This window comes from Diachasmimorpha longicaudata, chromosome 9 (genome assembly GCF_034640455.1).
Source record: "Diachasmimorpha longicaudata isolate KC_UGA_2023 chromosome 9, iyDiaLong2, whole genome shotgun sequence".
NCBI lineage: Eukaryota > Metazoa > Arthropoda > Insecta > Hymenoptera > Braconidae > Diachasmimorpha > Diachasmimorpha longicaudata.
Window position 1 is genome coordinate 6,833,276 of NC_087233.1, and position 25,882 is coordinate 6,859,157.

General features: G+C 41.6%; 1 protein-coding gene across 1 annotated transcript; it reads left to right on the plus strand.

Moving 5' to 3' along the window:
* The first annotated feature begins 366 nt into the window (after positions 1 to 366).
* On the plus strand, positions 367 to 25,505 carry LOC135166230 (collagen alpha-1(IV) chain). Its single transcript, XM_064128310.1, has 24 exons — positions 367 to 505; positions 570 to 729; positions 6,967 to 7,152; positions 14,204 to 14,248; positions 14,315 to 14,536; positions 14,624 to 14,686; positions 15,588 to 15,824; positions 16,015 to 16,176; positions 16,253 to 16,379; positions 16,464 to 16,535; positions 16,641 to 16,895; positions 16,972 to 17,136; positions 18,487 to 18,836; positions 18,904 to 19,156; positions 19,384 to 19,577; positions 19,739 to 19,945; positions 20,037 to 20,687; positions 20,812 to 21,210; positions 21,291 to 21,390; positions 21,479 to 21,957; positions 22,403 to 22,490; positions 22,571 to 22,927; positions 23,014 to 23,306; positions 24,215 to 25,505. Exons 2-24 carry the CDS (start codon positions 604 to 606, stop codon positions 24,707 to 24,709), a joined length of 5,526 nt encoding a protein of 1,841 aa, XP_063984380.1. The 5' UTR covers positions 367 to 505; positions 570 to 603; the 3' UTR covers positions 24,710 to 25,505.
* The last annotated feature ends 377 nt before the right edge of the window (positions 25,506 to 25,882 follow it).

Here is a 25,882-nt window from a genome sequence, read left to right on the forward strand (position 1 = left end):
CAACGGCGCAACATTGACTTCACATGGGCAGCGCAACTCTTGTCCAAACACGCCAAGAAGGCCTCGGCGCGCGAGGGGGGGAGGAGGCGAAGAGAGCGGTTGAACCGCTGTTCGTATTCTCGATTGACTCCGCCGGGTCCACGGGCGTGCACCGTGTGTACCACCGCGCACAAACGTTACCGAGCACGACAACCCCGCGCGCGCTTTTTCACGATAAACTCCGGTCGTCGAGAAAAGTCACGACAGGAAGGAGTGACAAACAAATCCCCCCCTGGATACTGTTAATTTTCGGTGGCTTCCACGGAATCAGGTCGTTACGGCCCCCAACACCGGGAGCAATCGTTAACAATTGCCCGTTGTGCCCCCTAGGGGGGAAAGGAGGTGGCCAAAAAGAGGAGCCAATTGGCGGAGGCATCTCGGAGCGCTCGTCGGTTTCAACTTGCTCGGTAAACTCGACCCGGAGCACTCCGAGATTTCGTGCGAACTGTTAACCCGTGAGACTGGGGTATGTCGAGGTGCTAGGGGCACACGGAGACGAGGATTTTTATTATAATATTTTTATTGACTAGTCGGAAATATTGTTGGGAAGGGCTGAGGGAGGATATGTGGCCTGGGGGTGGTGATGTCACCTCCTGCGGCGGACGGAGAATGCACCTGGTGACGCCGGTTGTCATCACCATCGTGGGGATCATTCTACTTGGCTGGCAGCTACCGGCGACCGATGCTGTGGTGAGTTTTATTTTCTTGATGGGGTTTATTTTGGTGGGATCAGCTGATCGGTGGACAGGTAACCTTGACATCATGTGGAGGGGGGAGGGGAGGACGATCGATGGATCAATTGACGGGAGGGAATCGATTTCCGGGGAGGTGATGCTGGTTTTCCGGGGATATCTCGGAATCACGAGGCCGGAGCACAATTGTTGTTATAACCTTTTTTCTAGGGGTGGGATTTTCCTACAAAAAATGTCTCAACAAATTTTTCATATCTCCCCCGCGTTCCGAGATATTCGCGGATATGTCGACCTGTCGGAAGTGATATGATCGTTTTCTCAGCTGTTACCACTTGACTTGATTCATCTTTTGAGTTGAAAATAGAACCATTTGTCTATTTCTCGTAAACAGATGATGTTGTCATGTCAATAACCGCATGAATATCCACCTCGGGGTGACGGGGGAGGAAATCCCTCGGGAGCGGAGGTGTCGAAAGATATCGAGATGGAAAAAAAACGTGAAATACAGTTGTGCCTGTTAATTCCTCGGAATTAGTCGTCTGGTGTCGACGGCAGTCGTTCTCACCCACGCGTTATGCGATCCCCTCCACACGTGTACACTAAACTCAGCTATTTTCGAATATCAGCTCACTCTGCTCTCGATTTCTTTATTCATCTTGTTTCCCCCCGATTCAATAGACTCTGAAGAGGCTTCATCGAAGTCACTTGGCCGAGCGATTTCGATGCCCGATTGCGCGGGTGACTTTTGAGTTGATATCAAACCACTCGTGTAGGACAATATCGTTTAACCAGATAGATTAAAATCCATTGAGCGCAACGAGATGAGGAAGATTGCTCGGACTCCTGGGGATAACGAAAAGACCTTCAGAAAAATTCCGTTTCGAATATTTTTGATGCATTTTTGTGGCAAGATCTTCAAGAAATGATTTCCCAGTTCGATTTCAGGATTTTTAAAAATTATATCCAATTTATTTGACCTTCTTTCGGTTACTGAAAGGTCACTTATGATTGCGAGGCTAATAGAGCCTTCATAAATGTTTTTTTTCCATTTTCAATTTTCATTGAAGTCGGTACAGTAGAAAATTATATTCGTAGTCAGACGGCGCAATTGAATTGCGAATGTGCAGACTAGACCAGCCTCTGTGCGGGATTCCCCGGATTCAGTCCTTCGTTCTTCTTCGATAATAATTCTTCTGTCCCATTATTCAGCAAATGGACTGTTTTACATCCCGAGAAATTTAACAGTTAATAAACAAAATTAAGGGGGTTAAATTTCATGAAAATTCACGTAAAAATGCGCTTCGAATAATGTCTGTCTCATTTACATCAATTACTTATTCCGTGACATCACTCGGTATTTAGAAATTACTGTAATTGATGTCACGTACTGCCCTGTACCCCTCCTATCGCATAACACAATTTTTATCTTTGACCAGTTTTATGCCCCCTCAATTTAATTAAATAGGAATTCTTGGAAATGAACTAGCTTCATGTACCATTAATAATAATCGTGGAAGCATGAATGGATGGCTTCAAGCGCTCCCGATATGATAAGGAGAGTAAAGGGTCCACTGACTGACAAGTGATAAGAGAATGATCTACTGGTTCGTTAAAATTTCTCGGTTTAGTAAGTCCTGCTGTTACGAGATGAACTCAGTTATTGCGAATAGGACTTCGATTCTGAAGGCAAATTTTATTTTCAAAAATTCTAGCTCCACTCTGGCTCTATTTTACCTCTCTAAAATTGGAATTTCTGGTTTCACATGAATCCTTATCAATTTTATTTAAAGAATGATTTTTTTCTCTGCAGTCCTTCAGTTAAAACTCCTAACTCGACTCTATTTTTTTCTTTTAATAAAAAAAAATCCAGTTCAGTCAGAATTTTTGTAAAATTATGGAATATTTTATAGAAATATTTTCTTTTGTTTCTCGAGGGAAATATTTCTATTTACGATGTCACTGGAAAAGGTGACCAGCACAAGTGCAACTTATCATCGAGTTATGATGACATAGTGAAGACACGATTAGTTAAACTTCTGTAATCAGGCCAGTTGCTCTATTTCTCGGTACTTATTTTCGAAATTTTTATTAGGGGTAAGAGTGGATGTAATCGTTGCGAAATACAGGGGACACGAGATGCAGACCTCGATACTGTATTATCAGAGATATCGTTGAGAGTTCAAGGGGTTGAATACGTTGGGCCACGTTTTTAGTACAGTCGCGAGATAAATTTCATTGAATACGTCTTGAGAATTCAGAGTGTATTATAACCCATGTTTGTTAATGCTGAGATTAATCAGTAGGATCACTGTCAGTAGCTTTGACGCTCACTGGATAGATCATTGATCGTTGGGCGATTGCTGAAATGACGGATCAGAATTTTTTTTAAATTTATTCATTCGATAAGGTAAACGGTGTTAAATTATGATTTTAGAGACGAGTAAATTATTCGAGTAATTGCTAATTTGGAAGCAATTGTAGAGTTTATTTTTAATGATCGAATCATTCCGTGCGAATAATTTTCCAGAGGATAGACACTGTAGATGCTGATTGTTAGAGAATCCTATTCATATTTGCAGCTCGTAAACTTCATTGAATGCAGCTTGAGAATAATCAATGGGATTCAGTGAATGCTGTCTATCAGTATTAGTGTAGTACGACCTACCAAGTCAAGATATTCAGAATAATCAGTAGTATTTTACAATATCAATGAATGATGATTGATGCACATTAGGTCTATCATTGTCCAGTTGACACATCGATAAACCCTCACCCAACCATTATTGCATTCCGGTTATAAAAATATCTCTCTGGAATGTCCCCTAGAAATCGTTCAGAGATCTCCCTAATATCTCCCTAACAATTCAAAAAATTCTCCTCACAAAATTTGACAACAAAACTCTCGATGACAGACACTTTTAGAAGCAATTAAAAAAATCCAACCAAAATTCCCAGCATTTTCTGAATAATAAGTTCTCTTCTGAGAATCTTTAACGAGTCCTTCTGGATCATCTCGGAGATCTTCATCAAAAAAAAAATCCTCCACCCGGAAATTGACCAGTATCCCCAGGTCATACCCAATTGTTTATGAAAATGAAGACCATAAATGCTAATTTCCATGGGCCTTTATGCACGTCCAGCTCGTAAAGCTGAATTTTACAGCTGTCAAATGGACTTCACATCATCAAGTGTTATACAACCCGCTTCACAATTGAGCTTTTTTCAATTGTTTACCGAGTTGATCCCAAGACGCAGTACAATTATTCATTCAGTGAATTGCAAGTGAAGCCTCTTTATGGGGGTCAACAATGCGACGGAATGGTCTGTCTGGTGTCATTCCAATGACGTGGGATATCAACGTGTTTGAAGAAATGACAGTACCTAAGTGAGACAGTTTGTCTGATGCCTAGTTCAGGGATGATTACAGCACATACCTGCCTACATGTACTCTGCCCACAATTCACCATGCGCCGTCATCCGGTCGAGGACGTTTAGCATTGCTGAAACACATTATGCAGATCCCCCCTTTACCTCCCCCTCCCTCTCAGCTGTCCTCACTTTTTTCATCTCCCTTCGTATATTCGTATTCCACCGGGATTTATCCACTGCAGCTTGTGCAGCTTCACCTCAATGTCCCGTTGGTTCTTCATGCACGACCCTGAAAATTCACATGAGGAAGTACATCGGACTTGAGCGAATATCTTTAAAGATGTATTACGAACCCAAACGTACGTTCTAATATCTTCTACACAGAAGAGAAGATTAAAAATATCGATAATTAATGATATTAATGAGATGATAAAATGAAAGGAAGAGAGAAAAGGACTGACTTGACAGATAAAAAATGTTTCTGGATAAATTATGATCGTGAAAGATCATGGGATGATCAGGAAATTTCCTGTATCACTGAATGATCAAGCTCATTTCTATTGAGCTTTCAAGCTTCCCATTGAACCAATTCGAAATCCACTTTTTACGTCTCGATCGCACCGAGAGGGTTCGTAAATACCTCTCGGCATTTATTTCCCCCGCTAATCATTCAATTCTGATAATCACTCGACAGATCCCTAGGAAGCCGTCACGATCACGAGGCAGTCGGTATTTTAATGTCCCCAAGAACTGGTACTGGAACGATAAGGAATAATAACAATGCGAGTGGTGTTGCGCGGAGATTCGAAAATAGAGTCACTAAACAATAAGTCCATTTCAGCTGGAGGAGCTTTTCATAGCGCGTCGTTACTCCGTGTTACGATAGACCGAATAAAATGAGAAAAATCATGAAAAGACGAGACGACGAGGGATGAGAAGGTGAGGGGGATATAGTGAGGCAGAAGTCAGAGTTTAGATTTTTTAAAAATTTATTTCATCTCAGGATTGACATTCTCATTATCTAATTTATTTTCTGAACATTACAATAACAATTACTATTATTATCATGATTAATTAGTAGTAATTAATTCATTGTCGCTAATTATTGTAATTATTACGCTGGGGTGTACATGTCCTTGACACGAAGCTCTCTCATTACTTTCCAAATTTGAGATTTTCGCAGAAATCATTCAGAATAATTTCAATTTTTTAAATGTAGAATTAAGTGGACGTTAATTGGGGTTAATTAATTTATTTTTCTTCTCATCGGAGTGTAATGTCCTTATTATATTCCCTGGAAGCTGTGATATCTCATCAATAGAGCTGTCTGGGGGGGAAAGTTGAAAAACCTCTGGGTTCTAAATATTTAGAGCATAACCCGGTCCTTCCCCCGTTCAATCTGGTCCAGATACCGCTCTGCACACCAAAAATTCTTCCTGCAGTATGTCGTAAAAATCTCAAAACCGTACCCCCACGGCGTTTTAATTTTCAACCGCGATGAACTACTGTAAATCATCCAGCCTGAATATATATATATTTTTTCCATCATATCTTGATGTTTGACAATTTGGCCTCACTCTTTGTTTCTCGCTCCACATTTTCAACTCCGGGAAATGTATTTTTGGGGGAAATGAAAGGCGGAATGGGACTGAGTAAACTAATAAAAAATGGGGAATCATTTCTATTTGGAACGTTTCATGGGGGTTCGCTGGTTCTGGGAAAATAAATGTACGTAAATAATTCTTCGTTCATGTGCGGTAATTTTAAAGTGGATTATTGCGAACTGAGTTGGGAATTATGTCAGTGGATGTAATCGCTTGAGGCTGTTTCTGGGTGATTACGTCAGCGTTTGTGTGCCGATGCAATGGGGAACATGACGGAGAAGTGAAGAGACGTAAAAGCTGTGATTGGAGGCAGCCCTTACGACTCTTTAGTTCTAGGGATGATATTTATGAAACTGACATGTAATTTTTTAAATTAAATTAAGTTAAAATTTTCCATCGGAAGTTTGAACGCCAAATGTGCTTTCACTGAATGATAAATGAGGGATAAATTTCATGGAATAATGTACCATCAGTGACCTAATTATGGAACCGGTACCACTCATGGAATGAACGTTATATTTAGTCGAAAATCCGTGTGACCCCATGTATTTACAGTAATAAACGAAGTCAACTGGAAACTATGGTCTGTGTACATTCACTGAGGCCAAAAATATTCACTAAACAACATTTCTAAGTTATTGAAAACCGTACGGTTCGACAACTAGGTCAGCCATTGTAAATTCACAGAGGCAATTTTGTTGGAGATAAAATAGCCTCAAATGATCTTGGATTTATTTAAAAAAACAATTTTTTTCGCCTTCGGATTGCCTCCGAGAAATGATAATGGAGAATGACCTTTTGTCCACATGTTTCCGCACAAACAGGGTATGCCATGACCCCAACAATCTTGATACCCCAACTTTAAATTATATTTGCTCCATAAATTTGTAAACAAAATTATTCGTTGGGCTGGGGAAAATTAGAAAAACAATCGTTTTCATTCATCACTATCTTCGACTACTGGAGAAAGAAAAAACCCAATTTCACGCTCTTCAAGCATAACCCATAGATGAGATTATAAATAGATCCGTTGGAATTTTTTAAATGGGAGGTGTCTTGGGAAATATGTTTATCGTATCTGAGAGTTTACAGTGAATGTGAAGAATCACAGAGAGGGGAAATTAAAATGCACTTTAGAATTTGTTTCTAAACAAAATCCGGAGAAAATTGAATGCACTATCAACTAAGTGATCAATCCCAACAAATAATTTAACATTAAGGGGCTGATAAATATTAATATTTTTACTTTAAATTATTTTCAGGTGTGTCACGATAACTACAAATGTAACTGCAAAGGAATAAAGGGGACTCCTGGCTTTCCTGGTATTTCTGGTCCCCAGGGCCCCTCAGGATCTCCCGGGGATGACGGACCGGAAGGGCCCCTCGGCCCGAAAGGTGAAAAGGGAGCTGGGGGTGAGCTCGGTGGAACCGGCGAAAAGGGACACAGAGTGAGTACCAAAATTTATTCGGTTTCTAACAACTGTAGTAAAAATATTTCCTAAACCCTCTTCCGGTCAAAAATTGTTCTCCGAAGATCTGTCAATAATTCTTCTGGAGATTCATGAAAGATCATCGACAGGAAAAAAAATCTCGAGTCCAACATGCCCTTGGCGAAATAGATTGTTAGACAGAACTATTTTGCCTATTTTTCACGAGAGAATGTTGGCCCAAAATTTAAATAATCTTGCGGAAAATTCTGGAGAATACGGAGGTGGAAATTTCTGGAAAATACGAGAGTCTAAAAAAAGCCAACAAAAGGGAATGAAAGTACTTCTCTTTGTGCTGAAGCACGGAAAATGCACACACGTCTATCGGTTGCACAGCGGAAATTAAAGGGCGGCTGTGCGACGATTAAAAATAGTTTTCAGGAGGCAATATAAAATCGTTGAAAATGCACGAAAGCTCACAATAGCTTTCACAGCTGCCTCAAGGAATTTTCACCCAACTTGAACCCAACAATATCTGAATTATTGCATCCATAAAACCTCCAGTGAGTCTCAAACACCGAAATTCCAGTGAAAAACCTCAACTTCTCCCCCAATAACTCCATTCCCATTTAATTTACGCACGTCGTAAAAATTAAAACATGAAAGTGATTAATCTACGACATTGACTATCATTCCATATCTTTAATGACTTCCGCGTTATGTTAATGGGTTAAAAATGTGTCACGACCCATTCACAATTACACTAGGGCATTTGAAATTCCCCACGCGCTATCGCATAATTGCAACGGCCAGAAAAATAGTTAATGAAGTTATCGGAAGTTTTATCGCTTCTATGATGCCCACAGTGTCTCCACATCCTCGATAAAAATAAATAGCGAAGCCTCGAATGCTCAGAAATTATGTACCAGATGATCTCAATGCTATTGGTAATAGCACGTGGGTGCGAACGACTCCATCAAATTCCCTTTTTCAAACAACAATTCGACGTTTTGTTCACATTTGTTCTCTCAAAATTTTGCGATAATTCCTCATCATAATTACCCTCCATTCTACATAATATACATCAAAATAAATATGTATTACTACATATTACCAATTATAAATATTTGCCTGTGGAATTCCTTCCAGAAACATTTTTAACAACAAATACGTCTTGAGAAATTCCTGAAATTATTTCCCATCGTAAATAACAGGACCAGTTCCATCATTTTAGTGAATATTTCCTTCCGCGTGCGTTGAAGAAGCGATAAATCATTGGAGACCTGGTATCGTGCATCAGGATCAATGCAAATTGTATCAACTCATGAGCAATCACGATGGACAGTCTCTCTTTCATTAACACTGATCAGTCTGCGAGGCCGGCAAACAACTTTACGACTTGTGAGAACATCAACATCAACACGAGACCGAGAATACTCGAGACAAAAGGGGTGATTGAATGACGTAAGTTTGGATGAATGCAATTCGCGGGGCCTTGTCTGAGCGGTGTGTGGTTTATCTACTGCGATCTGCCTCGACGAATATATATAATATATTAAACGATCGTAGATGTCAATTGCTGTAGGAGTCACGAGAGGCTTTTGTTAAAGCGATCTTTTCTGCGATTTGCGATTGACTGTAATTCAAAGTATTGTAGGCGGTGGGCAATTTAGTATTTATGGGACATTTGGCATTGATATCAGCTCGAGGGATCTTCCAGCAGATGTTAAATATTTTGATTAATCAAAAAAAATTTTGTTTATCTTAAATATGAAAGATATTTTGATATTTTTCAACGCAGACGGATATCAGTTATTTTCACTGAATTTTTCCCCTTTTCGAGCTCTCCCTATTTTTTATTTCCCAATTAATGTCGAAGAGAACAACATCAAAAGGAAGTGAACGTAATATCGTCTCTCGATGGAGAGTTGTTGCTCCCATCAATATTTCCTTCCTCATCCCAGTTGAAACGTCAAAATCAAGGAAACTGTTAAACAAATAAAGTGGAAAACTAAAAGGTCGAGGTCGTGGATTGTGGAGTGGAGTTTCTGGCAGTCGGAATGGATTTTCACTGTGCGGAAATGCGAAAGCTTTGACGGAAAACCAAGGAAATTTTTGGGGTAAAAAGGAAGAAGCGGATGGAAGAGAAAACCGAACGAACTGGGCATACTGCCATGGAAAGCTAACACCCACTCTTCCACAAGGTCGTTAATGCTCCAAATGGACCAAGGGTTTGCGTCTGCTGAGTCGTGAATACACGTCGTTTTAGATTCCACATGAAGTGGGCTATCTAAATGCGTAGAACGTTCATGATAACGACATTTGTACTACTCCACTTTGTGATTATTTTTCACGTAGAGCATTCCATCTGTGGGATGACTGTGATACGTCGTCGTTGATGTGTGAAATATATTTCCAGTTGGAGAACTCGGAAATCGCTGATTTTTCCAAAAATACTTTTCTACATTTTAATTTAACAATGAACTCTCTGTTGGGAAAATTTTCCTGTGAAGATTTCTGTTAAAAAATGGGCTTTTCTCGATTTTCCCCCCTTCGCAAATACTTTCTCACGACAAAAAATAATTTATAAATTATTTACGTCGATGAATTCGCTCTGAAACGTTTTGAAAAAAATTATTTGATTCAATTCACCGACTGAATAGAACCGTGAAAGGCATTACAATATCTCTTGTCACTTAATTGATCCATAAATAAATGGAATAACTCGTGATAAACCTATCAATGAATTTCAATAAACGAAACGTGAATGAATAAATACGACATGACTAGTTGCATATCAACATCCGGTGCATCACCATTGGAATCACTAGCTCGCACCACAGATGCGCTCAATTCTACTTCATGTCCCGTGGTATTCGCCATAGTCATGAAGAAAGAGAACTGACATGAGAGATAAGAGGGCGAAACCCGGTTGAACGGATACAGTCCCTTGTTCCTGTATTATATCGCGCATCTCTCGCGCGGGGGTGAAAATATGCACTTCCGTCCGTCAGCGGCATTCCATAGACAAAACCATTTCCATTCCCTCTGCTCTACTTTTGGTCCAATCAATCGAATATTTGGCGGTTAATGGCGATTGAAAATTCAAACTTGGTTGTTATTATTTAATGGCTCGTGTAATTATCGGTTTGTTGGAGTGGTGAAGTCATTATCGGAGTTCCGGAAGAGTAGGCGAGTGGATTGTGACGCATTTCCGGTACTTTTGGTGTCTCCCGGGAACTCGGGGACACGTGCCCAACTGTTGGGTATATTGGAGACTAGTTTCTGGGTCTATCGGGTGAACAAAAGATCTTAAATAGATCGACAAATATTGCTGTTGAAATAAGTGAAGCATTTTTCAGTTATTTCTCTAAAGATAAAATACCTTCAAGATATATATTTATTATTAACTTCCTCTACATTATAATTTATTATGAGTTGAAAAAAAGGGATCTCCCGTCCCCAAAATTAATAGTTCACGTGACTGAAGCTCTTCAAACGACAAACAAAGAATTAATCCTGGAGATGTGAAAAGCAATCGTCGAAGAATGGGAAATGAAACATCGAAATAAAACCGAACTTCAACATTTCCCATTTAATATCCCAAATATTCAATTTGTGAGCGATGAAATCCGTGAATTTTTTCACTATCCAAAGCTCTAAAAATCCCAAACGTTTGCATACACCATAAAAAAGAAGTAAATTTATAAAAAAAAACAATTTAAAACTTTCCTATTTGGAGGGGAGCGTTAATCCCGAGCATGCAATCGCCGAAAACCGTAGCACCACTTGAATGTTCTCATGAAAAAAATGGATAAAACCAAAATAAAAACGAGGGTAAAGCCTCAAATGAGACTAACCCGATAACGATACTCACTTCCCATTGACAAGTGTTCTCGTTGCATCGACGAAACCGGATGCCAGACGATCTCGTATGCACATATCCTCCACCTACCCAACGAAAAAAAAATCAAGTAAAAATAAAAGAATTTACCAACACTCGGCCATATTTGATTCCGCACATAAGTCGATTCTCACCGGCCTTAGGCGTCTTAAAATAAGCGAGAAATACGATAACGTAGGAAGGGAAAATTTCTCAGCTTCAGCAAAAACGTGTGAATCTCAGAAATTTATCGCGATAAAATACCCTGACATTCAACACTCAGTTGATCCTCATCGAGACCTACGATCGTTGAAATACCTGATTTTCTGATTTTTTACTGAGCCTGACCCACCCGATCAAAATCGAATCGAACCGAGGAAAATCCAATTCATTTCATTTTACAAAATAAATACGATTCGCAAAATTATATTTTTTGTCACTGCACGTCCCTTCGGAAGCAAAAAATGCAGACGTCGAATGATAGTGAATCCATTGGTAGACCGGACGTCCCGATGCGCCTCCTGATAACCGTCTTCCTACCCCTTCCTGTCTTCCTAAAATCATGAATCAGTGAAAAAGACAGTGACAGCTTTATTTACATGATTTTTTCTTAATGATTTAATCGTCGCACGTGCCACCGTAACAGCCTCGTAACATCCGGCTGTCCTCCGGTCCAAGGCTTTGGAGATAACAGCCATCTCTGGCCCGATGATAAGCCGTGTCCCCTTGAAAACAAATTTACCCGGTTCACTTTGATGATTGATGATGTCATCTTGATGTTTGAGTCATGAATTCTTGGAGAAGGCTCTTGGGTGAAGGAGATGCTGAATGCTAAGGCAGTAGTTCACTTTGATGAACGCCGACCTGATGAGGCAACAAGAACGCGAACCAAATCTATAGTTTTCAGAATCAAAATTATGTTCTCAGGGAAGTCAAGGGGTTAACATCGGCTGGGGCTGAAATGCCTGTGCTATTTTTGAAAACTCCATCTGGGGAATTTTATTTATTTATTCAGGAAAATTTTCTCTCCTCTCAACCTGCCGTAATTTATTTTCCCTTCGGTTTCCATCATTCTATATTTATATTTCGTGTAGCTTTCTGGTTTATTCACGAATCAGACTATCGATTATTAACTAGAAATAATTTATTTACAATTTTATCAAACTTCTGATGACAAATAGAGCTAGAAGACACGTTATTTACAATATTTATTTATTATTACTTATTTCTTCAGCTGAAAGAAAAAAATCTGTAATTTCTCGCAGCATTTATCCAACAATCAACGAAATGAGTCATATCACATCAAACTGTTTCACTGCGTCCACTTGCCCGGCGAATAACAATAGCCAACGAACAATATTATTTCCATTTTTCGATAATAATTATATGCGACTACATGCGACAACCGAAGAGCTTAAATGGGTCGAACGATAACGAAGTTCATTTACATGTGTCTCACTGAAAGAGCCAGCCTCTGTTCTCATTCCTCTCTCTTTCATTAATACTCCTCGAGTATTTTCTCAGTTCTTCTTCCCTCATGCGCACCATTTTTATCGGACGTTTAAATTACTTTTTGTTCCTGGAAACTCTGGAATTAATAAGCATGAATATATTTGATGGTAGAGTGTGTTTAAGCGCCTGGATTTGTCCGGATGAAATCGTGAAAATTATTTTCTACAATGAATCCAACCAGTCGGGTGATAAAAAAAAATTCACTAGGATTTACTCAATGTTCCGGTCAATTAATTGGCGGATGAGGAATTGAAATGCAAACGGTATTAACGTGAAATTAAATCAAAGATAAAGAGAAATAAAATTCAGGGAAATTAATTTTGACTCGTCAAGACTGTCATTGCAATTTATTTTTCGTGTTGAGTGATATGTTTTACATGAAAATTCATAATTATAGACTTCGTTCATTTATCATTTATTATCCATATACATAAACAAACAATTACTCATCGATTACCTCCATTAATTTAAGTATTAGGATGTTATGTAATTTTTTCATTCCAAGACATCATTTTAAAAATTGTAAAATGCCTCTTTCATCATTAAAAAATTAAAAATCCTCTCGAATATTTTAAAGCTGTCGGAGTTGATCCCCATGGTATCAAGCTCCATGTAATAAGGATTATTTATCCTGTATGACACATATCTCGTCCCTGACACAGGCATCCACTCGCTCCCATTGGTCCTGCTTTCACCGACTCCATAAAAGGAGAGGCTCCTCATCCAACTTTTTTTATTTAAAAACCAAAACCAATGGGTAATTGATTGCATATAAAATCGCGACCGGGACCTCTCCCTCCTGCCATCATATTTAATCGAGAGCACTCTTCCTCCAGAACACCCAACGTGAAGAGAAATCGTAAGATCGATGGTCACTGTCAAAAACTCCTGATAAATATCAAAATAATATTTAATCATTCGTTTGTGATTATTTTAAAATTGAAACGAAAATCGTCACTCCTGCTGCTCTCAGATGAAAAATAACGAAAGGAATATCGAGTTACGATGACACTTTTTTTTACAATTGAAGAGAAACTGACACGTGGTACGAAGTACCCTGGGCTGAACGAATTGTTGGAACGCAGACGTCCATTATCTGACAAATCGTGGAGGAGTGGCAGAAAAATGAATAAAGGAGAAGGAGAAAACGCGAAGGAAATCCACCACTTTTCCGGAAGTTTTCTCACTGGATGGGGCTAGATGGGGCCTTTTTAAACTGTTGGGGAAAACTTGACTCAACGAAAAGTTGAAGGAAGCTTGTTTACGATTAAATGGGGGAGGATTAAAAGGAAACGGGGGAAATGAGGAATGCTGGCCATGTGCCGACAACTGGAGATACGAAAAACTGTAATAACCGCGAGGAAACGGCTTGCAGCAATGGGTTTTGGGTTGTTGACCAGTGGTCAAACGATTTTCCAGATAAATCATGTAAACATTTTCGTTCCAGACGGCTGGGAGTTTTTTTTATTCAATTAGCATTTTGTTTGGGTCCTTTTGGAGCTTAGGACATGATTTTTAATGGTTTCCTTGACATCGATTCGATCGATTTTAATTTAATAAATTTTAACAGGATCAAAATCGTGTCTATCAGCGGATTATTCATCAAGATCCATCTAATTTATAGCTCCATAGACACCTCTGCTCTCATAATTTATAAATATTTTCTCGATTTTTTAGGGAGACAAGGGAATGAAAGGTTTCTTAGGTGACGCTGGTCTGCCGGTGAGTAAAACGAAAAAGAAAATAATCCTCTTGGGGAAGTGGTATTGAACGAGCAGTTTATTCTAGGGTCACCGTGGTACTCCTGGTGTGAGAGGTCCCGACGGATTGGACGGATGTAATGGAACTGACGGACGAGCCGGTGCCCCTGGAATTACCGGAGCCCACGGCCCTCGCGGTGCTCCGGGACCCCTTGGAGATCCTGGACCTTCGGGAGAGCCCGGCGCGGGAGGAATCAACTCGCAAGGGGTGAAGGGAATTCGAGGAGATGCAGGACGCGATGGACCAAAGGTAACATTTTTACAGATAAAAAAAAAAACACATCTTCCTCGTCCTCTCCACTTGTCTACTGACATTGTCCTTTTCACTGATTTCCAGGGCTTCGACGGCCCCCCAGGATACGTTGGAGACGTCGGTTACATTGGTGAAACTGGTGACACCGTAAGTACGAAGAAAAATAAAGGAAAATTGACGAAGTAGCTTGAGAATAACGAAAAATCCCATGATCGTCATTACATTATTATCGCCCCCTCCTGGGTACACAATATCATCACGTACCGGGGCGATGTTAAACTAACGTTGAGTGAATCTCGCGAGAATTTAGGTTGCTGCCCACGCGCTCCTGCACACGAAGCTGCAGATTCGCGATACACCAGTATTATATGTTCAGTGTACATTGCCTCCTGCATTTTGCTACGCCTTTATTTCACTTTTATATATCTACACTTTTTTACACACCGGTAACACCAACACCACCATCTGCTTACATGAAATATTGTTTGAGAATTTCTCGGAGCGTTTTAATAGCCACTGCAGAGAGCCCGCAGGAGAAATAATGAAAGATATAACGCACCAGAGAAATTTATTATTCTTGTAAGTTTTCGGTTAGTATTTGTGGCAATTAGTCCCCCATTATTTACCGGTGATTGATGGGAAGAAAAATAATTAGTACAACATTCGGTAATTTTGCTGTGGAGAATTTTCCATTTTCGTTGGAGAATGTTCCGGGGATTTGTTTATAAAATTGAAGTGCACCTGTTAGTTATTATATCGAACGATGAAATGCTCAAGTTCATCGAATTAATTCCTCTAGGGATTTTTTCTTCTCTTTAGGAGAGGAATGGAGTCGTTTAAGATGAAATCTGAGATATTGTCGTCACAATGAAAAAAAAAGAGAAAGAAAAATAATGAATTTTGCTGAGGTAATCTCGTGTGTCATGACTAGGAGTGAATACGATATCATCTTCGCTTACATTTCCTTCAGCTCATAGAATTCGTCCTTTGCCTCATCAGCTCAAAGCTTATCTTGAAAGATTATCCATTATGTGTGGCAAATATTCAGGGCTATCCAGGTCTACCCGGTCTGCCTGGACTGACTGGCGATCAGGGTGATACGGTTTATGGGGACAAGGGGCAGCCCGGTGAGCAGGGAGATCGTGGAGAACCTGGAGCCTTCAACAAGGAATGGAAGAAGAAAAATGCCTCGGAACCACAGCGCGGACCACCTGGGAGGAAAGGTGTTCGGGGGGATTATGGCGATCGAGGGAGGAAGGGGGAGATGGGAGATAAAGGACCTATGGTATGTTAATTATACTCATCATATCCAGTAAAAATTGCGGAAATATTTGCGCAATTTTTTATTAGATTATAGATTTAAAATGTGCAAATATTTTTCACAGGAAAATTTTGGGTGTTCGAAGCTAAAAATTATTTTGTTCTGAATGTCAATCATTCTTCGTCATAATTCGATTAATTTTTGATTTTTCAAGGGACGACCTGGATATTTCGGTGTGAAAGGTGTGAAAGGAGAACAAGGCGACGACGGCCCTCGTGGAAAACAAGGTGTCACAGGCCCAAGTGGACCTGCAGGCGACAAGGGAGACAAGGGCGCGCCTGGATACGCAGGAAATCCTGGAGACGACGGCCTTGACGTAACGAGCTTTCGATTAATTTTTGTCGATGATGAGTAAAGTCATCGGTATTAAAAATTGTTTTTCATCATTTTAGGGTGAATCTGGGGAAATTGGAAATCGCGGACCTCCTGGAAGGCAGGGGGCGCCTGGAGAGAAGGGACTGTATATTGCGGAACTCGACGAAATCATCCCCGGACCTATCGGAATCCAAGGAGAACTCGGTAAATTTATTTCCTTATTTGAAACGATTTTAATTGGGTCAAATCCGACTCTTCTAATGATTCTATTCTTTCGATTCACTTTAGGACCTCCTGGAGAACCAGGACAGAATGGGACACCGGGTCGTCCTGGATTAGTTGGGTACATTGGACCTCCAGGTAAATAAATAATTAAATAAAAGAACTATAACAGTGACGGAATTTTTTGCTGCCTCAAACCCTCACAAAACTGAAATTGATGAATTTATTTCCCATTATTTTAAGGTTTGCCGGGACCACCGGGTCCGCTAGGAGTCCCGGGACCAAAGGGAACGTCCGAGAAAGGAGAACAGGGAGACGATGGACTGCCCGGTCCCCTGGGACCTCCAGGCCCTCCAGGACAGCCCGGTCTTGTTGGACCTCTTGGTGCTAAAGGATTCCCAGGTGTTACCATCATTGGACCACCCGGTATAGATGGAAAGCCCGGTTTCAGTGGCATGGATGGACCACCAGGAGAGCGTGGAGATCCTGGATCCGAAGGTTCGTGATATGCTCTGTATAATTCTCTTATACTTTAGTCAGATCTCATTCCGGATTTTTTTTGATTGAATAACAGGTCCCAAAGGCTTCCCCGGCAAGGGAGTGAGAATTCGTGGGCCAGCTGGTGAACCAGGTCTTCCTGGTATACCAGGAATGCCAGGAGTCGATGGTTGGCCGGGTGTACCGGGGCCCGGAGGTGCCAAAGGTGTTCGCGGAGATGACTGTGGAGTATGCGCTCCAGGTGAGATTGAGAAATTAAGCGGTATTGATTATGTGCCTCTACCTATGTAAGGTGGTCCACCAATTTCCTCCATTCTAGTGTACTACATGGCCTACTTCCGTAATCCTATATCCATACCCCCAGCTGTATGACTAAATAATTGAACCCGAATCAATTATTCATATTGAGTAAATGTTGGGGTCAGAGAACCGCGTGCCAGCCTAGTTATCGTCTTATCAATTATTTCTCAATTGTTCACTCCATTTCCTTATCAATTCTTTATTATCGACGGGTTATTGATTGGTGCATTATGATTTCTACTTGACTATCCTTTTTTTTAAATGAAGTAATATTGAATTTAATTATCGAGGATGGCAAGCACTAAAACCGGATTTTACGTATCCAAGAAGATGAGGGAAATGAAATATTTTCCGATGAGAAAATAATACAACTCGTAGGTACTATAAAAAAAATTATGGATCATATTTCATATCTTTACCCCGGAGATGGCAAAAAGTGGGGGATGAAGAAAAGCTGGCATCATCTGCAGGTGTAGAAATACAGATATGAGAACGTGAATTTTATTCTCAATGATATTTTTATCGAGATATACGACGTATCAATGCATTGCAAAGAATTTTCATGAGCTCTGTGATTAAATTTTTTATCAGTATTTCTCAATAGGCAATGTGCAGTTGTATTTGATAGACAGTGATCGTAAATCCACAATTTCTCTGGTTATAACTTTGGAAACAGTGGTTGGGAGGTGTGGATGTTGACAGGGCACTTTAACTCCAAGTTTTGAAGGCTGCGAAGTAACTCGGGAGGCAGTGGTACAATAGTACAAAGTTCAAGATGATTTTCACCGGATATCAAACAACTATTTGAGTGTGTACCTTATTTGATGCCTTCAGAAATTGTATAGTTTGTAGCCTTGGAAATTCTTCGGAGGAGAGAACTAGTCGGGAATCGATGTGATAAGTTGTTTAAATTTCCATGCTTTGCAATCCTTTAATTAATGATTTAATCGACAGGGGATTTTTGCCTGATCACAAGCCTGTTCCTATTCTCCTGTATTAGGATGAGACTTTTCCACAGAGATTCGTTCACGTACATCATCTCCAAAAAAGCACAACCAATCATGCGCTAGAAATTCTCCCACTCCAGCGAGAATGATTTATAAACCCCAAGGGAAAGAATGCCAGTTCATTACTGAAAACATCCTCAATAAACCCCAAAAATTTAATGTTACCCCCCGGGCATTATTTCCCGAATAAAGAATTCCATTCGAGAGCATAAACTCCGGCAATGGATAGCCTCACCGGGGGGAATTGGCGAAAAGAATTCACGATTTCATGAATTTTTTAACAGGTTTACCTGGTGCTAAAGGAGAACGCGGTGACTCGGGTCTAAATGGATTCCCTGGTGCCCCAGGATATGCTGGATTACCAGGACCCCGAGGCTTCAAAGGAGCCTACGGCTTACCTGGTAGCATGGGACCAATGGGTCTTGAGGGAGAGAGTGGTAGGCCGGGTATTGTTGGTCCTCAAGGGCCCAAAGGACAAGCAGGGCGCGTTTATGAACCACCGGGTGGGGCTAAAGTTGCTCCACCAGGTGACGCAGGTGACAAAGGCTTTCCTGGATTGGAGGGGCTTCGCGGACCACGTGGACGACCTGGTGAACTCGGGGACACCGGGCCCGAGGGTCCCAAAGGAGAGAAAGTAATTTTTTCATAAAACAATACTTTTCTGCAATCGGATGAGAATATACCTTTTTTATTGTCTTCAGGGTGATTTCGGCGTACCGGGAATCCCAGGGGCCGACGGTAGACCTGGGTGGGATGGATTACCTGGCGAGAAAGGAGACGACGCCGATGTACCGATAGAGTTTCTTCGGGGGGATCCTGGAATCGATGGAATACCTGGGAGGAAGGGTATCCGCGGAGACAAGGGGTGGCCTGGAGAAACAGGCCAAGCTGCTTCTCAACCAACAGCTGACATGAAGGGAAACAGGGGAACTGTCGGAGAACCTGGAGAGCCTGGTGAGTTGTTTCATTCACATATGACATTAAAAATTACCACAACCCCCATAAAAGTCCAGGAGTATACAAGTGACCGCCAGTCGCAAATCATTTCAAGTTATGGAATTAGGAACATGAAATCGCTCTCGAATTGTCGACCGCTGACTTGAGCTCAGAGAACATTTAATATGGAGTTTATCATTTGTCAGTTTCTCAAATTGAAAGTTCATTTCAATGACACCTTCTAGGTTTCGATGGATTCAAGGGCTTTGAAGGGCCTCAAGGAGACGAGGGATGGCCCGGAGCACCTGGGCCCCAGGGGTCCCCTGGTATTTCCATCCAAGGTCCGATGGGTCTGAAGGGATACTCTGGCATGCCCGGAGATGAAGGCCCTCGGGGCATTGCTGGTGAACCTGGACAACAAGGGCCGCAAGGACTGCTGGTACGTCTATGAATACGTTTATGAATATATTAATATGTATCCTATTTTCAAAGTATGTAATGATTACCGGGCCCGGATTTGGAAATACTATAGCTAGGGCAATTTGGCCGACGCCATTAGATTCGTGAGACGATTTCTGATTTTTCTGTCCTTCAAAATAGGGACCCCCGGGGATAAAGGGAGACCGAGGAGACATCGGAACGAACCTGATATATGGAGAGATCGGCGAACGTGGATTTTACGGCCAGAAAGGAGAGTATGGCTTCGCCGGTCCCGCTGGCCCACGTGGAAGAACTGGGGTTGAGGGTCCCAAAGGTATTAGGGGGGCCAAAGGAGCCCCTGGGTTTGAAGGATTACCAGGACTCCAGGTACACGACACAAGTCCAATGGCAATTGTTATCAACAAAAAGTATTTTCTTATCGATTGTCAATGCGATTTTATTTTTTTCATTCTCATAGGGTGCTAAGGGTGTCCGAGGCGACAGCGTTCAAGGACCTCGGGGCTTCCCAGGTATCTCAGGCTTCCCCGGAGCTCCTGGAATGCTGGGTAATATTGGAATGACCGGTCCAGACGGAGTTTCCGGTTTTAATGGGATGAAGGGGCTGAAGGGAGAGATTGGCTTCCATGGACGTCGTGGGGAGGATGGCGATTTGGGAATTCAAGGGTATCCGGGTATGGATGGAATTCCCGGAAGTCCTGGTAAGCAAGGAGAAGACGGTGATGTGGGAGTTGTGGGAGATTCTGGACAGCCAGGATGGATTGGAGAGGAGGGATCACCAGGAGCTATGGGCCAGAAAGGAGAACTGGGCGAGCCTGGCAGTCCTGGATTCCCAGGTGTTCCAGGACCTGTGGGGCTGCCGGGAATGGTTGGAGATATTGGGTATGATGGACCCGATGGGGAAAGAGGTGCGAATGCGATCAGTGGACCTCAGGGAGACCTGGGTGAGCCCGGGTTCATGGGGGCTATTGGGGCACCTGGACCACCTGGCGTTGATGGACGACCAGGATTACCCGGGGAAAATGGCGCGGATTCAGTGGGGTATAATGGACCAAATGGAATCAAGGGAGACCGGGGATGGAATGCATTGCCTGGAAGAACTGGGTTAAAGGTAAAATTATTTTTAATCGTTTAAATTCCTCTGTTTATTTCTTTATTATTTGCATTGTCGTTTGGGTTATGAATATTGTCTACAGCTTTTCAAACCTTTAAAACTTAATTTTGATTGACGAAAGGGTGAAATTGGCGACATGGGACCGGACGGAGTCAAAGGAGAAATTGGAGAGAGTGGAGAACAGGGAAGACCTGGTACTCCAGGAATCAATGGAAGACCTGGCACGAAGGGTGAGTTAGGACCAGTGGGGCCGGCCGGTCGGGACGGAGTGAAAGGACAACGCGGGCTTGATGGAGATCCTGGCTTTATGGGACCACCAGGTATGCCTGGAGACGTGGGCCTTCGGGGAAACTCTGGCCTGCCTGGGGCGCCAGGACCGAAAGGTAGTATGGGTGATCCTGGGTTACCTTCGTATGCTGAGGCTGACAGGGGCGAAATGGGAGACCAGGGATTCTATGGACTGAGTGGGAGGAAGGGAGAACAGGGAGACACTGGATTGAGAGGATACCCAGGGGCTAGGGTAATTTCAATTAATTTTCTTTGCTTAATCATTTTTATTTATTTATTTTTTTTGTAGTTAATGTGTTTCCATTCTCGCAGGGAATGCGTGGGGACATTGGCTATCCGGGTCCCGAGGGTTTCGAGGGCCTGCCTGGACTACCAGGTCTACCCGGAGATGTTGGATACCCCGGACTTCCAGGTAATATTTTGGAAGAAAATAAAACCGAATTTTGGATTAATTACTATGATGATGGTAATTTTATTAATATTTTTCATTTTTTGTTCAGGCCCTCCTGGTTATAATCCTGAACGCGGTGAGTCAGGTCTACCAGGATTGGATGGCCGCCCAGGTACTTCTGGACGACCAGGGCAGAAGGGAGCTCCTGGAGAATATGGGCCTGATGGACCTCAAGGTATTGAAGGAGAACCTGGACGGAGTATTCCGGGGCCGAAGGGTCTTCCTGGAGATATAGGCCCCAGAGGATATGACGGCCGCCCTGGTGCGCCTGGATTGGGAGGACTCGATGGTTTTCCGGGAGCCCCTGGCCCCAAAGGTTTTCGGGGAGAGCCGGGATATGCCCAGTACGGTGCCAAGGGAGACGAGGGTGACGTCGGTTTCGCAGGACCCGATGGCAGACATGGATTCAAGGGCGAGAGAGGTGACTCAGGAATTCCGGGAGGCCCAGGCTTCCCCGGTTTGAAAGGAGAACGAGGAGACACTGGAGAGTCCGGTCCGACTGGTTTGCCAGGACCTGATGGACCCCAGGTAAAAACAAATTCATGAAAATTCATTAGAAATCTCTTTCGCGATTTTATTCTCGTCGTTATAGAGTACGGGACGAGAATAAAATTTCGGTTGTATTTTATTAATAGTTAGAATAAAATTTTAGTATTAAAAATAATAAAAGAAAAAATCCGGGGAATTTTGTCAACAGCATCGAGGAAAAAATGGTGAAAAATGTAATGGAAATTCATTCGAGTTTCCTATCAAATTCACAAAGGTTTTTATTCTTTTTTTTGTTTTTTGCTTTTCCCTAGGGCCGTTTTACTTTTTTCTGCATAACAGAAAACATTTTTCGACCGACCGAATGCGTTACGATTTTTTTCAAACCTTTTTTGTATAAAATCTATTTCGTTTTTGTAAACAATAATTCCAACGATCGATTTTCAACGATGGTCTTTCATGCAATACAATATTTTCATCGAAATAGGGACCCAAAGGCGACCCCGGTACCAGTCCCTATCCATTGTTCCCCAGGAAAGGAATTCAGGGAGACGTCGGATTTACAGGCTTGATTGGTAATTTACCTCGCTCTCATTTCCTCCCTTAATTACTTCGGTGGGAATATTCTGTTTCACCCCTTTTTTCCCTCATCAAGGAATGCCTGGAGTTCCGGGGGCAATGGGAATGCCAGGATTGGACGGTCTACCAGGGCTTAAGGGTGAGCACGGAATGGACGGACTTCCAGGGTTCCAAGGGCCCGATGGTGACAACGGACCGCCAGGTCCTCAAGGCCCACGTGGAGACATTGGTTATCAAGGACCCCCTGGGTTCCCGGGACCTCGAGGAGAAGATGCACCACCCGGGCCGGCTCCCAGAAGCCGTGGCTTCCATTTCGCCAGGCACTCCCAGTCGGAAAGTATTCCTCAATGTCCTGCGGGCACTGTCAAAATGTGGGATGGGTTTTCGTTACTTCATATTATGGGTAATTCACATCCATGGGCACAAGATCTTGGTAAATATCATTAATTATTTAATCAATTAATTTTTACAATACATTTCCTACAGTATATTCATCAAATTGCCTTCATTTCGTTGCAGGACAAGCTGGAAGTTGTGTCCGAAGATTCTCGGTGATGCCTTTCCTATTCTGCAATCTCAATAATGTCTGCGATTACGCTCAGAGGAATGACTACAGTTACTGGTTGAGTTCGACAGAGCCAATGCCAATGATGATGACACCAATTCCAGCACCAGAGGCTGGAAGGTACATCTCTAGGTGCAGCGTGTGTGAAGCACCGACGAGAATGATTGCGGTGCACAGTCAGTCGATGCAGATTCCAGAGTGTCCTGGTGGATGGACAGAAGCTTGGGTTGGGTACAGTTTCCTCATGGTAAGATTTTTTTTATTAATTATTTTTTCACAACATCGCTAGCTCAGGAATTCCATGATTGATCCCTATTGGAAGAGGGGAAGTTGAAAATGAGTGGAGGGAAAACGCAATCGTCTAAATTATTTCCCACGTCATATTAAAAAATTGAGAATTCTTTCTCTTCGGAAAGCGTCCGAATGCCAGCGCACCAAGACTTGAACTTCTTTCTCATGTTTTTCCCTATTACTCCCAACTGTTGAAGTTTTCATAGCAACTTCCCAGTTCAGAAACAGATTTAATACCCGAGTTTTACGCTGAACGAGTTGAAATAGCTGTAAATGTCAACATGTCTGCGCACGTTTAAAAATACTGTAATTACTCTCCAACCATCGGTTATACAGATCTATAATTTTATCTCGAAATTACAGAGTATTTAGGGATATCTGTAGACCCTACACCCGTGACACCAGTGCACTCATCTTTGAGCTATTCTGGTAGTGTAAGACTGGGGATTAAATATGTGAGGTACTAAGGGAATAATCTAAATAATATTAACACGGAAATATCTTTCATTGGAGAGGCTGTAGATACGAACGGCAATCGATAAATGACCGGTCCCCAGGGACGTATTTATTCCCAGAGAAATACTTTATCCCCTTCAAAGTATTCGTGTCGTGATCAGGAGAAAAACCAAACTCCGTTAACCAATTTCTCCAATTTTTCATTATAAAAAAAAGTGTTCTATAGGAATCGAGTTTAAATAAATTTTTGTCATTATTTTTGCGCGGATTTCTAATTAAAAAAAAAAACTTTTGGTAAATATCAATTAATTTAGCTATCACTAAATACACGAAGTTTTCCCTTAATTAGAACGCCCTCGGAAAATCAAATTACTCACCTCTAATTATCCCCCATCCCTCGGGTTCCAGCATCGCGACGCAGGTGCGGCTGGTGGTGGTCAATCGCTAATATCTCCAGGCTCATGCCTCGAGGAATTCCGCACTCGGCCATTCATTGAGTGTCGTGGTCTCGGTACATGCAACTACTTCTCCACCGCAATCTCCTACTGGTTAGCAACAATTCAGGATCACGAGATGTTCCGTAAGCCACAGCCTCAAACCCTAAAAGCCGATCACACATCACGAGTCAGCAGATGTGCTGTATGCATACGACGTCAAATAACTGAGGACAATGGCAACAGGCTGCACAGCTTCAGGGCGAATGGATCACGTCGGATTCCATCGGGACCAGTTCATCCAGAGCCAGTTCGGACTGTACCAGAGTGGGAGCGCCGTAGGCCAACGGGTGGCAGGGTCAGAGTTCCAGGTGGACGCGTACCAACGGGTTATCGGAGACGAGGTAGGGTTCGTAGGCCTAGCTCGGCAAATAATTCTAGCCAAAGTCCTTTAGCCAGAGGTGGATGATCTGGAGGGGGAATATTATAATTTGAAATTTTTCAAATCGTCGATTTGGTTTTCAATTAAAAAATCACAAGTGAAAAAATGAGGGAAGGATGCTGGGGTAATATGGAAACGATTTAAAAATTTTTTTTAGTTTTTAAAATTTTTGGATTTTTAAAAAATATGAATAGATAAATGAAGTATTTGGTAATTAGAGGAGTAAGGGATCAGCATACATTGGTTTTATCTATTATATTAATTATCTATTACCGTCACTTGATAAAGATGCATAATTTGGTATTGAAAAGAGCGCAAAAAAATAAATGAAACGTTTTAACGGAAATTTTTAAGTGGAGCTTGAGCTTTTCCTCGGAATTTTTTTCATAAGTGAGTAGCGGAACGATTAATGTATATAAATTATGATATTTTATCCAGTAGGTAAGTGATATCAAAAATAATAAATCACCGTAAGTGTCTTTTGGGGACGTGCTAATCCGTGCGCTGTGCCATACCAAGAATTTTTCGATGATTTCTTGATTTATGTACTGCCAAATGAGTAGAAAATGGAGAAAATGAGGTGATTAGACGAAACTGATGAGCTGGTGAGTGGAGTTTTTGTTATAAAATTTTTTGTAGTGCTCAGTTTGCCCCACAAAAAATTCTATAACAAAAATTTTGCTGTCGTGACTCATCTCATTATGACATTTCACTACAAAAATGCATTCGATTGTTTCCCACTCGAATTAACTCTACTATAATATAAGTTTAATATATCTAATGTATTCTATAAAGTTTAAATAAAGTACTTTTGTAAAAGTTATCAACGGCTACTTCCTTTCAGCGTGTTTCTCCGATTTGCAAAATGAGGTTTTCATGATTCATGACCGATTGTAAATAACTTCTTTCAGCGGGGCGGTATAAAAGTGCATCTTAACGGACGATTTATGAGACTTGGGGGGAGGGAATTTATTGCCGGTATTTATGTTGTATTTCTTCGCGAACAAAGTGGTACTGGTTTGATCAATAATAGAAATTGTGAGATTGAAAACTTCTGCTTTCTGCCATAATTGAAGTGTCGATAGGGGAATTGAAAGCCATCGATTTGCAAATCTCACACTCTTATAATAATTAACATCCCCGAACTATTTATTATAAATTTATAAATTACTTATGGATATTGATGGGCTATTGCAGCTG

Coding starts and splice junctions, on each gene's coding strand:
- LOC135166230 (XM_064128310.1), top strand. CDS start 604: ATGTGGCCTGGGGGTGGTGATGTCACCTCCTGCGGCGGACGGAGAATG. Junction 730..6,966: donor TACCGGCGACCGATGCTGTG/GTGAGTTTTATT, acceptor AATTATTTTCAG/GTGTGTCACGATAACTACAA. Junction 14,537..14,623: donor CAGGACGCGATGGACCAAAG/GTAACATTTTTA, acceptor ACTGATTTCCAG/GGCTTCGACGGCCCCCCAGG.